This window comes from Drosophila ananassae, chromosome 3R, assembly GCF_017639315.1.
Source record: "Drosophila ananassae strain 14024-0371.13 chromosome 3R, ASM1763931v2, whole genome shotgun sequence".
Lineage (NCBI taxonomy): Eukaryota > Metazoa > Arthropoda > Insecta > Diptera > Drosophilidae > Drosophila > Drosophila ananassae.
In genome coordinates, this window is record NC_057930.1 from 27,830,922 (window position 1) to 27,846,209 (window position 15,288).

Sequence of the window (15,288 nt, forward strand, 5' to 3'; positions counted from 1 at the left end):
TGTGGCGGATGCCCCCCTTGTCATGGTTGTCAATCTGTGCGGCAGTCAATCGGGGAAAAATGTGCTGCTCCACTCGCGCCACTCCGATTCGGTAATATTTGCACCGCTCCACTTTGGCCGGGGAGCATGAAACTTTTGCTTCGCAAAATATTTGAAAATTATTTTAATTAAGGCATTTTAATTAACACACACACACCCACTCTCGCATGGGCGTCCCACACTCACATGCTCCAAAGTTGCTGTTGCCTTCATATGTTTGTTTTATTTTTATTTTGCATAAATTGTTCGGAGGTGAGCTCGGCAACATCTCACCAAGCCGCATGTTGACACAGAATTTAAATTTATTTTTCTTGTTGTTTGCGTGATTATTTTTACAGCCCCATTCTGAGGAATTGAGGTATATGCGTTTGCAGAAGAGCTTTGCTCCTTAATCATAATCAAAACCCAAATACAGGTCAGCAAATGGTTGGAAATCGTTGAGAATGGCGAGTTCCAGAGCTACTAATTCGTCCTTTATTTCTATTTTATATTATTTTGTATATTTGTATCCTTTATAACTAATTGTACTTTTCAGCCAGAGCATTGAGGCTTCGGAGTCCTGGCTTGAGATAATTTTTTTGAGAGTTTCCCGCTCGCAGTTATGTAACGATATTGCCAAGCTGCCATTAGTTCAACTTGGCTAGGTTGCCGAGGCGAAGGCCTCTCCGGGCGCCTGTAATTTATTGACGTGTTTCTATGTAACTGGTTTCCCGCTATATAGTATATCCACAATATATGTATATATTTTTAGGCCAACACGGGCGCTTAGCCATAAATTGTTGCGTTGAGCGACGTACGTAAAAAGGAGCCGGGAAAAGGAAATAAAAAATAAGAGCAGCGCAGGGAAAAACCAAAAAACTCAAAACAAAAAGCATATGGAAGAAGGCCGTTGCGCTAAATTTCATTTCATGCAGCGCTGCGTTTCCAACGACATCGAGTCTACTCCGCTGGGGTCAAGTTGAAAGTGTAGGCTGAGATTTATAGCCCAGCCAGGATTGCCGCCCCGGCAACCGCACAGGACGGCGGCAACACCCGCATCTCTCCCGATGGGGTGACAAATTTGCAAAATGGGCGCCGCGGTCAAGGCGCGCGGGTTAATTGAGTTCAAATATGCAATTACATATGCATTTGTTTACGGCGATTATTGCGACCTGTCACACGGCGCAATAAATCAAATAATAAAACTCTGATGTTTTAATTAAAATTGCCAGCCATAAAACTGGACGCTAGAATGGTAAAAATTCCAACAGCAAACAAAAAAGCGCCCTTGCTCATTAATTTAGCTAACAAAAAGTGCGGTTGGTTTTTAATTAAAAGCCACTAAAAACGAATTTACATTTCCATTTAGGTTATTATAATCGTCGAACGGCTCAATTATGAGTGGAGCCTTGGTCCGGTGGACTGCGAAATATGTTTCGATCGGCCAAGTTGTGCAGGGCGTGCGAAATCATTTGAATGCTAAAAACAAAAACCAATATTACCTTTAAAACTTCTCTCTCGCCCGGGCTGCTAATTGCGTTGACAATGCCCGGAACAAAGTGGTCAGAGGAAAATACAGAGTGCAGGGCGAGTCCATGGACAAAGGAGGTAACTTAAGGGGTGGTCACGGGCTCGGGGCAGGGCACAGGCGGTAGGGCGCGACTCGCCTTCTGCTAATGAACATCGATTTGGCCTCAGCTGTGTGCGGGACATCAGCAGCTCGAAAAACGCTTTCTCCGTAATCGAAATCGGAATTTAAATTGACTCATTAAAACGAAGCAAAAAGCGGGTCGCACGACAATTAAACAAACGCCCGACCACCGCCTGCCCGCCCTCCTGCCAGCCTGCCACTTTTTCCCAGTTTCCCAGCAACAATACTCCTCCGCCTCCAGCCCTCCTCTCCCCTCGTCGCGACTACGATCGGAATCCTTGGCCCCCTGCATCCCCGACATGGGGTCATTAGTTAATTTGCCAAAGCGGCTTCTCTTTGGTAATTCCCGGCAGTGGCTTTGGCTCGGCTGGTGTTATAACATTGTTGGGAAGTTCGATAATGAACAAAGAAAGCATCCGGCGGGAAGATTTGGAAAAACGATTACTCCGGTGAGTCATTTCACAATTCATAATGGGGCATCTATTATTTTTTCATGTGAAAGAATAATCGTTTCAAGGCAGCTGTACTTTCCGTACTTTATATTTCATTGCTCGCTTAAGCTCTTTTCCCCAATTTTTTTACAACTAGATTTTGTTTATTATTTCAACATAAACTTATTATACTTAAGCAAGTTATTGTTTCTAATATGAGCATGTTTTTGTATAAATAATATAACAAAAATTATATTCCCAGAGAGAATAAATATCACAGCCTGTGATTTTGATTTCATTAACTTGCCTAATACTTTGGGGACTAGACGATACATTCAACCGTGACGTCAGACTGTCACACTTTTTGGCATTTATTATGATGGCTATCAACCCACTGCCAAGGACGGGCTTTGTCCTCCGCCGGGTAATTTATGTTTGCCACCTAACCAGGTCCGTCGCGTAGCCGCCCCGTTGCCCGTTGCCTTGGTGCGGTGCGTGCCGAGCCGCAATCTTCCCGGGCTATTAGATTTTATTGAGCCGCTGATTTATACAATGCGCTTTCATTCAATTCTCTGGTCGATTCCAGTGGCTCGGAGCTCTAGGTCGCGCTCGCCGTGCGATAATCGCTTGTGGGGCAAAAACTCTAAACGGAATTTAATTTTCACACATAGTTTCGGCGGGAAAAATCAATATGATAACACAAACAGACCGCTCGACAGGCAGAAGGCCGGCCAAAACAAAACCATAAATCACGCGCATAATTCTGTTAGTATGTATTTTTCCACTGCCTTTTCTATTAAAGCTTTTCATTCCTTTTTGTAGGCCATCGAGAACAACTCCCCTTTATTTGGATTTACTGACCTCGGGCCACCGAAGGGATGTGTTTTTCGGTTTCTTTAGCTTTCATGGCCTTTTTATCCTTTTCAATGTGGTATAGGTCGGGTAATTTCTGACACGTGTGATGTAAGAAAATGTAACAAAAAATCCACGTCAGTGGGAAATTTGGGTACATCATACTTGTCAAAGAATAATATACCATGCAGGATTAATTGAATGAAGTAGTTTTTAATTACTGACTTCACCTTCAACTCGAAGGCTTCAAGTAATTAAAAAGTTTCCCCAAAATTGCTGCAACTTTTTATCCTTCCGCTGGCTGCTTGGTGGTGTCGATTTAACTTAGTCAACTTGAACCTTCTCAGTCAACGCGGTTGACCCCAACCAATTGGGCTCTGTGGCACGTCCACCCACGTATAAATTTGATTTACTAATGAAGCAAGTCCTGTGGGAGGGAAAAAATCAGGAAAAGAGGGAAACGCTGTCGGAGCATATGAAATTTTAAGTAGTTTTTTCGCTTGGCACTTGCGGTTTGTCTTGCGGGTGTTGGGAATTGTGGTTGCCATGCGAACCACACGGGACGGGTTTCGTGTCGTTGGAGTGGAGATTTAAATTGGCCAGTGTGGGCTGCTATCGATTTCGGACATGTGTCCGACGTAGACTCGGCCAAAAAAACCAAATTTCAAATTAAACCTAACAAAGTTGGTTTCAACTTCCGAATGGGATTCCAAAACAATAAGTTCCGACCACAGAGCGTCCGAAATAATTAATTAACTCGCTTGGGTTTTTGTAGCTGATCTATATTTACTTTTAGAGTTCTGGTTTACATTCCGATTACTTCATTTGGGGTTTGTCACATTTTCCTTTCATCTTAACACTTTTATTTATTGATATTTATGCTTAATTCTGTTGGACTAGCCAGTTAAACTCTTCCATTTCTATCGCTATTGTGGCTTAAGTCTACAATTTCCCGTTTAAACATTTAACGTTAGTATTACTTAACTCTAAGCAGGACCTTGGGCCGCAGAACGGCGTCTCGAACGTAAACTGCGACTTAATTAGTACTATTATTCTTCAATATCTATATACAACAACAAAAGTGGGTTTCGGGTCTGAGTATTATTACTTTATACACTTTACCTCTTCGCGGCAACACGAATAACCTATGTACAGATTTACTTGCAGTAATATTTTATCCAATTCTAATCTATTTTAATCTTTGGAATATTTTTGCTACAAAATATTTAGCTACTAAATTGTCCGAGTCTTTTTGAAGTTTCCTTAGAGTAGTGTGTACATTTAACTGTGTGGTTTCATGAACTTTGAACGAATTTATTAATTTCCCGAGAGAAGTGAAAACAGCGGATCGATAGAAAACGCAAACAAGTCTCTAGAGATTCCTCCAATAGGTAGCCTTATTCCGTAATCTCGATATGGATTTTTTATTCGATATAACAGGCGATATGCTATTGAACCAGAAGATATGGCCTTTTCCTTCCAGTTTACGCTCAGTTTAACAGAGTTCACGTTTCGCTTAAGTTTAAGATTAGATATGCACAGCACCTTAACGAGAACAAACTAATGGACCGGTTCCACCCTTCACATTCCTGCCTCAAAAATGCTTACAGTTTGGGTATTGGAAGTGAAAGGGCAACCTTCCCATGTGACATTGATACATACATATTCGTATTATTATAATTATTTAGAACTATATTCTCAGAGCCAGGTCCTTAGACACAGCTCTCTGGCACCCTCTGCGTCATCAGGCAATCCTTGATGGCATTGATATTTATGTTGTCGTCGAGGTCCTGCGACGAGTTGCACGAAGTAGTGGCTGTCGTTGTGGAGTTTGAGTTTTTGGCCACGCCCACCACGCCCATGACGCTGCCCGAGCTGCCAAGCAGCAGGTTGGAGCCGGAGTGCTGCTGATGGTGGTGCGGGAGGTGGTGCTGCTGCTGGTGGTGGTGCCTGTTCAGGGTAGCGGTGTGTGTGGCTCCCCCTCCAGGCTGCTGGTGCAGCCTTCCGGTGGCATAGGCGTTCAGAATGTAGCCCCCGCCACTGCCCAGGCCGGGGGGTAGGGTGCCTCCCACTCCGCTGCTGTGCACTGGCTGAAGGTGACCTGCTGCGGCCGCCAACGTCGAGTTCGACGACAGGGAGGTGGGCGATCCGATGACCATGCCGCCCAGTCCGAGGCCCAGCGGCTTGCCCAGGCCGCCCATTCCACTCAGCATGCTGCTGCTGGGCGATATAACGGTGCTGCTGCAGCCGCCCCCCGCCGCCGCCACGGCCGCCAGAAGTTGCGCCCGCTGCGCGTTGATTTGATTATAGGTGACAGTCGCGTTCACCGCATCGCCGGACAGCATCGTCGTGGTCAGGGGCACCACCTGCAAGTAGGGGAAAAGTGTCACTGATACACTTGAAAAATAAAGTGCATTTCCCTATCGAAAACCATACTGAATTCAATACAATTTTTGAGAAAAACTACAATCAGAAACATGTAGTCCTTCTGCAATAGGACTTCAGAGTCTGAATCAAATATTTTATTGAATTTGTAGTCTAACTTTCAATTTTCAATTAGACAAATATAGTGAAACATTGTCGTAGCCTGCCTTGGAATTAAGTGAATATATTTTTGAGTTTAATAACCATTTGGATGTAAAGCCATTTAACTATTTGAATACATTTGTATTGTCTCTTAATCAAATCGAATTTATTTTGGAAACAGAGATAAGAAAACCAGAAAATTGCATATAAATATAATAAATGTCCAAAAATGCTAAATGAACCTTTTCAAAAAGTTATGGTGGCCTAAAATTAAACGTAGCTATTAAGTAACGAGTGAATGTACATTTTGTTTTGTGTAAAGAGTAAAGAGTCGGAAGCCAATCAATCGGAAACTTCCCTGCCTGGAAATTTCTAAGTTTTCCATGTGAATGAAATGCAATCGAATAATTCTGTTTGCATTAGTTTTCCGTAGGAATTGTACAACTTAAAATAGTATGATTTTTTTTTAATTTCATCCAATAGAAAAGTATCGTCAGCATTCAAGTTAGTTTTGAATTCGAAAAACTACTGTGTTTTAAAAGTGTTTTAGACAAAACGATATAAATTTTCACTCAACGGCCACAAAATGCTCGTCCACAATCCAATTATAGCAGAATGCTCATGCTTTGGAGATAGCTCCTAAAATTGGTGAGGCAGTGCTTTGTTGTTTGGCATTTTTATTTTGCTGGCTGGCAAAATGAAATGAAATTCTAATTGAAATCTCTCAATGCAATTTGCAGGTGACGGGTCAGTGGGATGGGCAGGAAGCTGGTGGCTGCTAGCTGGCAGTTGGCCGGCTTGTACGTTCGGCTGTTATGGTTGGCAATATTTAAAATTATTTAATTAACGAATTGAGTTATGCTGCCATTGCCCATAGCCCCGGCCGGAGACGAGGCCAATAGCCAGCCCCCCGCCCCGGCACACTCGGACCGCATTTTAAGCCCGCCTGGAATGGTAATTTAAATGTAATTGAAATCTGCGCAGCACAAATCCCATTTACAGAATGAAACAAAAATTCTCTTTCAGCCGAACTCCGGATGCGATTGGGGCTCGGACTCACATACTTTGTTATCTGGGGGCTTTCCGTGCTTTGCGGCATGTGTGGGGGGCGGAGGCGTAAAACCGCAGCGCTGGCTGATTTTCCAGATACTTCTGTTTCGGCTTTTTTCTGCATTGCAAATTGGTTTCGGTTTGGACCTGTGGAGGGGGCTGGGCTAATATTTCTGGCCAGATTAGGGATATATATACATATATTCGCGGACTGGCAGTCAATTGGTCATGGTCGATGCATATGGCCATTTCCCGGCTCTAATCTCGTTCGCACAGCTTATGGTAATGGCTTTCGGGGATCTCGGCCGTTGTCAGCGCATAAAGGAGATATATACATGGACGTATATATTTGAATATTTATATGTGCAAAATCCGGCGGGGGCAGCCCATAAATAAATTCTAATTGCGAACTTAATGAAATGAAAACAAATGTGTTTTGGTCGACACTCTAATCTCGGATGCTCGACAAAAAATTTATTCGCCAAAAAAATATGAGAAGTGGCAAAAAAATTAAAAGTGATTTCGAAATGTATTATTTTAAAAAGCTATGCCCATGGCCAGATTTACCTTTTTCCGAATTAATTTACCAAATAAATGGAAAGCTGTAGCGATCAACAAAATCCACCTTCGTTGAGAGGGTAATGATATTGAATTTTAGTTATCCTGCCACATGAAAGACTTATCTGCGAGTTGCCCCTTTGCTGATTTTTGAGGTGCACTGCATATTGCACACTAAGCACCTCTTCTATTCCCACACCTGTTGCCCCTTTAAAGGCCACCCCATCCATCAGGAAAAACAAGTGAAAGTATCTGTGGCTTGGGGAATCCGATAGCTCAGCTTCGTGCTCAATACAAATGCGGAACAAAAATTGATTGATTACGCCCCACTCAACATGATATATTGTGTTTTAAAAATCTCGCAATTACCTCAGAGCCCGCCAGCCGGGCTGCACGTTATCCCCCGATTTAGCCAATGGATTTTTATTTATAACCTGAGTGGCAGCGGACCGAGGAGGAGCCCAAGTGGGCGAGAAATTCGAAGAAGCCCTGACAGTTTAAAAGCTTTTTTTAATACAGAATGGTGTTAGGGGAGCTTTTCGCCTCGGACCTTGACGGGCAGAGATGTGGGGTGTGGCGGCATGCTGAATGCCGTTTACCAGCCAGCCACTCTCTGCTGCCTGTTTAGCAATTTGACAATTCCAGTAGTTGATTGCTTTCAGTGCACAGACCAGATTGCAAAGACAAAGGACAGCGGGCCCACAAAGTCTGGCCCTGCAAATGCGCACCGCAACTGACAACTGACAGACGTTAAACTGTTCTCCTGAACTAGTCCGGCAGCCACCTGGACTACGGGAGTCGGACACCACAGGACTGAAGGACTCCTGTAGTCCTGGCAACAAAACTTGCCAAATCAAATTGCATTAGCAAATTTAGAGCAAACGGGAAAAGGCACACCCATTGGACATCCAATAGAAATGACTTTGTGGATGTGGCGTGTTTTAATTGTTCTGCAATCTATTAGATAGTGATGAGAACTTGATGCTGATCTTAAAAATTGACAAAAGCAACGTTTCATTAAAAATAATTGAATGGCAATCCTGATTAGCTTTATGAAACGTCTCTCTTAAATGCAAAAGTTGGAGTTCTGTTAGACCCAACACTGAAACCCGACCTCAACCAGTGCATTCGGTTACTTACGTTGCCATTGGGTGACCACTTTGAGGAGCCTCCTACGACGCCGCCCATTGATGTGGCTGCTGTAAACTGATGGGCATCTGCGGCTGACACTGCCGTCCCTGCTGCGGATGCTGATGCTGATGCGGCTGAGTTGACCGCGGATGCCACCACCGCGGTAGAGGTGCTGCTGCCAGTGGCGGTGCCGGCGGTGGTGCTGCCCACGTTCGAGGCATTGCTGCCACTGCTGCCAGCGCTGCCGCCGCCAACTGCTTGATTGAAATTTATTGATGAGCAGCCACGTTTCGAGTGCCCAGTGGTGTGGTGTGTCCGGTGTCCGGTGTTAGATTGGCGGGATCCGTCGTTAAAAATATTTACGATTAAAAGGAAATTGCATTGGGTGATTGGATTGGATTGGTTTGGTTTGGTTTCATTCAGTTTGGGTTCGGGTTCGTTTGGGTGGATGGGGTCCGTCGCATTGTTGTTGTGTTGATGAGATTGATTACGATTGCGGGTCACCAAAGAACAAAGAAGCCGGATGTGCAGATAGCAATTGCCATTGCGATTGCGGGACACATGAAAGTAAATGTCAGAGAAGTGGCCATAAAATTTGATTAAAGTTTAATACTCAAAGTGCAGACTATAAAAAGCTGCTTGACTTTCCGGTTACTTTGCCGGACACTTGACTCGCGGACTTGGCATTAAGACGCACGCCAAAATTAAGCAATTCCGGCAAGTCGCGGACCGGTTGCCCTATCTTTCTCTTGGCCACATAAAAACGCTGGCATCATTTCCACATACACGCTCTCCCAGCAACGTCGCCAAGTGTCGCCACAAAGTGCCAGCAACTGCTTAAAATCTTACCGTATTGCGATGGTATTACGTCCGGATCACGTTCGTCCTCAACCAAATCCTCCGATGATTTCGTTTTTATGTCCGTGTGCTGCCATCGCGGTTTCTCCAAGTTGCCGCCCTGCAAAGAATAATACGTACATTAATTGCTCCGCAAATATAAGAAATCCGGATTCAAGAACTTGGCACACCCAACTCACCTTGAACACATCGCCAGGTTGGGGCGTCACTCCGGCGGAGGTCGCCTTGTTACCGTGATGACGATTGCGGCGCAAATTGTGCACAAATGTCACCACGAATATTCGTATCGCGATAGCCACACCAATAATTATGATGGTCAGAACACTGCCGACAATCACCGGCGACAATGTCAGTGTTACGTCGTCGTCTGTTGTTGTTGTTTGCGTAATTACAGGTTGACAATCGGCGTTCATAAATCATCATCGGGTTTTAGATAGATTGCCATCAAGCCATCGCCCCAACATATCCGCACATCAAATTGATTGCCGTTCGGAAGTGGTAGTTAAGACAGGAGAGCGAGTCGGTTCGGATTCGGATTCCATGGCACGTTAAATTTGTCGACATTTGACGGTTTTATTTTTAGCCAAGAGAGCGATACATGAAAATGGAAAAGGCAGGACGATAAGTATGTCATAAGTGTGTCAATGTGTTGAGGCTATAAGAGCGTTTAATGATTAATTCGGGAGGAGGATGTTGAATTGAAACCCGGAGACCGTGGCATAAGTCTGGCTAAATGTTTGAATTGAAATTCCCATCTGTAACTTATTTTAATACTTACAGTAACTTTAAAACTCTTTGAGAAAATATAATTAAAATATTAATGTTTTAATAATCTATAATCTTACTAATAATTTAAAATTATATTTCTTTCAAACTGTGACAACATAAAAAGTGTTTACTGAAATCTCACACAGACGTGACTTGAACATATGATGTAGGTCCTTTAATGCATCAACTGGTTAAATATTTATTTAATTCAAAAATAAAATTGGCAAGTTGTCCCACCGTTCAGTGTCCTCGTACCACCCACGACCATGTCATAAAGTAATTTTACACATATTTTACGCCATCGGCTGATGGCAGCAGTGGAGTGATGAGGCTGTAAGGAAACCTGTGGCTGGCATTTTGATTACGTAAGCACTGCAGATGACTGGCGGAGAGACCCACCTGTCAAGGAACCAGGAATGAAGGGAGGCTGTGTAATGCTGCCTTCTGCCTGCATGGGATTATTGCAGGCAAGGAAATCACCGGCCTAGCCCAAAGAAGCCGAACCAGATATAACTCTCGGCATAGGCCCATCAGATGCGGGCTGCTCCTCACTTGTCAAGAGCACAGTCCCGCCCACTTAGTCTCCAATATATACAGCCACTCAGTCGACTACCATCCCGTCACATTGCCTCCATCCTATCATCCCTCCATCCCACCATCATACCATCCTTCCATCCATCAATCATGGCAAATTGTGCTGTTCGTTTTTCGGCGGCGCCATCTGGCGGCTGGTAGTGCCACTCACCTGTCTTGTAAGCTGTTGAGCCAATTATGAAATCGGGCAGCAGATAAGCGGCGCTCCGGCCCTTCTGGTTGTACGAGTAAATGCGGAGCCGCAGCGAGTTGTTCTCCTGGACCATCATCGAGGTCAGGGTGTCCAGGTTCTCCAGCGAGAAGAGCGCCTCCTCGGCGTTGCTCAAATTGAATCTGCGGAATTGGACAGAAAGGATCAGAGTCGAGATGATTGCGAATTAAATCAAACGAAATGGCTAGGAAATCAACGGCATTAAGCCTTTAATCAAATGTGCGGGCAGAGCGAATGCCAATGCCGCAAATACTTTTTGGCAGCCCTTTTCTTTGGCATTTTTACGGGTTTTTCGTTGGCATGTTTTCCTAACCCCAGGCCTGCCCCATTCCCTTCCAAGTCCTACGCCCTACGCCCCCAAAAGGATATGCGCTCTTCCAATCATGACCTCAATTTGAATTTGATGCCTTTGCCAGCGACTGCGGCTTTGACTTGTCCGCTCCATCTGCTCCATTTCGGTCCGGCGGAATCTTTCTCTGGCAAGTTCTGAAATATTAGGGTTCAATGTCTATATATACATTTATTTTTTGCCAAACATTTGAACATTGATGACGATGTTTGTTGCGTTTCCGCTTTTCAATGAGGGTCCTATACTTTTCCCTCTTCTTGTCTTCTGTTATGATTATGTCTTTGTTTTTAATAAGAAATATTTATTTGCCATATCCCTGGGCCATGTTCAACCCAAATGTGAGTGCCACGAAATGTATTCGAAACGAAATATAAAATCAAATGAAGACAGCCTCGCATAATGTTATGGTCGGCTATGAATTTGATTTGCCATTTACCATAAACATGTGCACACATTTAATATCCTCTATGAATTCAATGGCTTGAGGGCCCATTTAGAGACAAACATTCCTACCCAAGAGCGGTCTGTTTCACGCCTAATTACACACCTACATGGAGTGCTATATACATATCTTATGAGGTGAAAGCACTTGAAATACATTGACGAGTGCCCAGGCTCCGTCTCCGCCTCTGGCTCCTGTTCCTGCCGTCCGCTGGAGTGCCTGGTTTCCTCCAACTATTATTGAATAAAATGATGCTGGTATGTCTTTGTGGAGGTGTCAGGCTCAGAAGCAGCACGTGTTCTCTATCTAAATGCGATTTTACGGAAGGGCGGCCCAGTGCTTGTTCATATGTACCTACGTAGAACGTACATAGCGAATATTCACACAACTTTATCAACCTAAACTAACCAACATGGGCTTAACCATTCAACCTTGGGGTCCATCCAAAGCAGTCCCTGGCATAAAAAAAATAAAAATAATCAACAAAACACAAACCAAAATTTATGAATTAAGAAAATAAATTTGTTAAAAATATGAAAATTAAATTTAAATAATTCAAAAACAAAATAATGTATATAAAAGATTTAATGCCCACCACGAGCTTATCAAATAATATCGACCAAAACATAAGACCTCTTATCATTGCATCAACACTTGGGCTCTCAAACTAGAGCTACTGATTAAAACAAATTTAAAAAAATAAAATAGGATACCCGTTGTATACACATGGAAGAATACAGAAGCTTTAAATGAAAAAATAGATTAGATTAAACCTCGAGCATTATTATGCTACTTCTTTTCACAGTTACAACAATTATTTCTATTCATAAACAATAAAATAAATAAACCCCAGTTCTTTCAAAACTTGTGACAGCTACAGGCACAATGCAAGAGTTAAATGAAAAAATTACGAAAACAAAAATCAAGTTCGACTCTTCAAGAGGAAAATTCAGAGGACCCAAGTCAAAAGCCAAAAGAAGTTTATATTGAAAATAAAATAAAAGGATTGTCAACATTCAATATTCTGTTTTGTTTCATAGTTACATTCCACTTGTTAAAAAAACAAATAAAATAAAAATAAAGATCCCGTTGTTGCGAACTTTGTGACAGCTAAAAGTACAATGCACGTGTAAAATAAACAAGTTAACATAATTAAAATGAAATAATTAAGATATAAAAGACCCGATCCCTCGGGAGGGAACACTGCAACTGACACATTATAACATCTATTTGAGGCATACCATTTTAGCAAAACATGAATGCCGTTTTTCAATGCCTACTTAGCGCTTTCTTTAACCTTACTTTTTCATATTGACGACTTTCTTAAATTGACAAGCAGCGCAGAGACTAATACGAATGAAACTAAGCCCTGGAGGAATGGAAACTAAACCGGCTTTATTTGATTAAAATTGTGTTATGTGCTCCAATATTTCCACGTACCGCCCGAGGGTAAGGCCTAAGAATATACATGCATGCAATATGTGTATTCCCGAAACGATATGGAGCCATTTGTTTGACATATGCCCCGTATCTGCACTGGGGGTCAATCTGCTACCACCCTGCTGGGCCCTTCCCGTGATTGACCCCCTGCGCTGCCTAGGTCCGGATATAAGCGGCTTAAAAGGAAGCCACAAGCGGAACGGGAACGGGAAAGGGAACGTGGACTGTCCCAGGGGTTGTTGTAGTTATAGTTGATTAATAAGCTTACCTGGTGATGCCGGTGCGTGTTGAAAACATTTCGAGAACAAATATTTGCGGCAGGCCGCCGTCATAGCCCGGTATGCACTGAATGTCAACACTCAGCTCGGTGCGGTTGAAGACGGTACAATTGCTGACGGCATTCGGCAGTGCTGAAATCGGAATGGGATTTGCAATCCGCACACAGGCATCCCAACCATTTCCAACCAGGAATCAGATTTATGTTTGGTCCACGTTACGCAGGAAATTAACAAGCAGCACCACCGACAGTAGTAGTAGCAGCAGCAACAGCAACATCCACATCAGCAGCATCCACATCAGGAAAAGTAAAAGGGGGCAACATGAGCATTTGTTCTTTTTCTGAATGAAATCCCCCGGCTTTCTGCCCCGAAATGCACAAAGCCCAATCTCTGGTTTTTTGGTTTTGTTGGTTTTTGGGTATGACTTCGCCTGTCCAGTTGGCCCCGGTGTGTCTCCCAGGACAGAGTGCCGTGCCCTGTCTGTGTTTGCATGCGGCATTAACATGTTAAGGTCAAATTGCACGTAATGAAGCAACGGCAAACAGAGCCGAGGGGAGCGCAAAAGTACAGAGTAGCCATGTTTAGCTTATACAAACCTTTTTTGAACTGACATAAGAGAGCTGACCTGGACGATCAAGCTTCAACCCATTATTACTTCGATGCATTGCCAGTGCCAAGCCTAAACCTGCTCTTCAATATCTAAAGACACACGTGTGCCACAATATGCAAGCTAATTCAATAAATGGAATAGCTAATTCTTTAATCGGATAAATTAAAAAATTCATAACTTGAAAATTGTTTATTTCTTGCAGCAAGATCTGAAAACAGCATCTCACTCTCGGCAATCCCAAACAACCACAGAGATTGGACATTGCTTTGGAGGGCGTTTTCTCCCCAAGGGTACTCACCGGCTAGGACCACTTGGAACAGACAGGGATGCTGCTGGGTGCCCACCTCGTTGGAGGCCCAGCACGACAGTGTGCCATAATCCTGCAAATACATATTTATTTATTATTTAAATTGCGGCTCTTGCTTAATTGCCCGGAGCAGCTTTCGGTCTCCGCTGTGGACACTCTCCCGTCGTGCGATTATATATATACGATTCTATACGGTGGGGAATCAGAATGTTTACCTGATCTGTGACCGGTGTGTACTTTAAAATGCTGCGGCTGCCATTCACGCTGAAGCGTTCACTGCCCACGTCCAGGGTTTCGCCCGAGTTGTTGAATTTCCAGCGAAATGTCCTGCGAAATATTTGTGCACATGTGTGAGTAAGTTGCGTTGACATTTTGACAGAAGTCTGTGTGTGCGGAAGTCAGAAGGAGAGACAGGACACGACAAGCCAAAAGGATGGGCCAGGGCGAGTGAGTGATGCATGTTTGCAAAGTTCTCCATTTTTAAAATAACTCGTTAAAATATTAAAGGTTAAACGCACATACGTCCGAAATGGTCGCACGAAGCCCAAAGGCCTGTCCTTCAGAGCTGTTTAAAAGGTTAATTATCTTTGGCATATTCGGTTGGACGCCTTTGCATCTTCCCAGTGCGAAAATAAACGTAAATCAATAAGCCCACGAATCCATTTAAAAATCGGCAAGAAGAGAGGTAAATTAAATCAATAATCGACAGAAAATCACAGAACGTTGAGGGAAGTTGGTAAATTTATCTTCTTCGTTTATGGTCGATACGAGTAAAGTTTTCCCATGAATTTCCAGTATCTTGTTTGTTTTATAAACCTGAATCTGAACTCTCATTTCTAATTTTTATAAAAATAATATGTTGCACATACCAGGTAATATCAAATGAAGATTAATTTTAAACTAAACATGTATACCATCCCTTCAGTAAATTTATTTGGACTGAAAACGGAAAATAGTACGAGAAGAAAATAACTGAGAGCTTTTTGTCTAAGCATTTCAAATCCCTCAAAATGGCGACAAAAAATGCTGCAACAGTTTTGATTAAATTTTAATACATTAACAAGCGAAAGAAATACATTTCTTAGCCTGCCGCTTGTCAGGCATTTAAATGCTGATAAATTAACTTGTCGCACCCGTCGCCCCAGTGCGTCCTTTCCACAGGAGACCAGCTTGTGAGCTGCCAGCAGCTTTTTAATGTTCGCAGACCGTAGTCT

At 43.2% G+C, this 15,288-nt stretch overlaps 1 protein-coding gene and 1 long non-coding RNA gene across 3 annotated transcripts in view; one reads left to right on the forward strand and one right to left on the reverse strand.

Moving 5' to 3' along the window:
• Positions 1-4,245: 4,245 nt before the first annotated feature.
• The window catches only part of LOC6497815 (neural cell adhesion molecule 1), a 63,145-nt gene continuing 52,102 nt past the window's right edge, over positions 4,246-15,288 (reverse strand). Inside the window, exons 13-20 of the mRNA XM_001961467.3 lie at positions 14,290-14,401; positions 14,066-14,147; positions 13,148-13,289; positions 10,589-10,770; positions 9,255-9,442; positions 9,067-9,175; positions 8,227-8,471; positions 4,246-5,318 (exon numbers count right to left, since the gene is read on the reverse strand). Coding sequence (XP_001961503.2) covers positions 4,665-5,318; positions 8,227-8,471; positions 9,067-9,175; positions 9,255-9,442; positions 10,589-10,770; positions 13,148-13,289; positions 14,066-14,147; positions 14,290-14,401 — 1,714 coding nt within the window. The 3' untranslated portion in view covers positions 4,246-4,664. The remainder of the gene's footprint in view (positions 5,319-8,226; positions 8,472-9,066; positions 9,176-9,254; positions 9,443-10,588; positions 10,771-13,147; positions 13,290-14,065; positions 14,148-14,289; positions 14,402-15,288) is intronic.
• LOC116654894 lies at positions 5,390-6,569 on the forward strand. Of its 2 annotated transcripts, none has more exons than XR_004310043.2 (3): positions 5,390-6,126; positions 6,219-6,443; positions 6,505-6,569. It is a non-coding gene; the product is annotated as an uncharacterized LOC116654894 (long non-coding RNA). The 2 variants fall into 2 exon arrangements; XR_004310042.2 differs by having other exon boundaries at positions 6,219-6,432.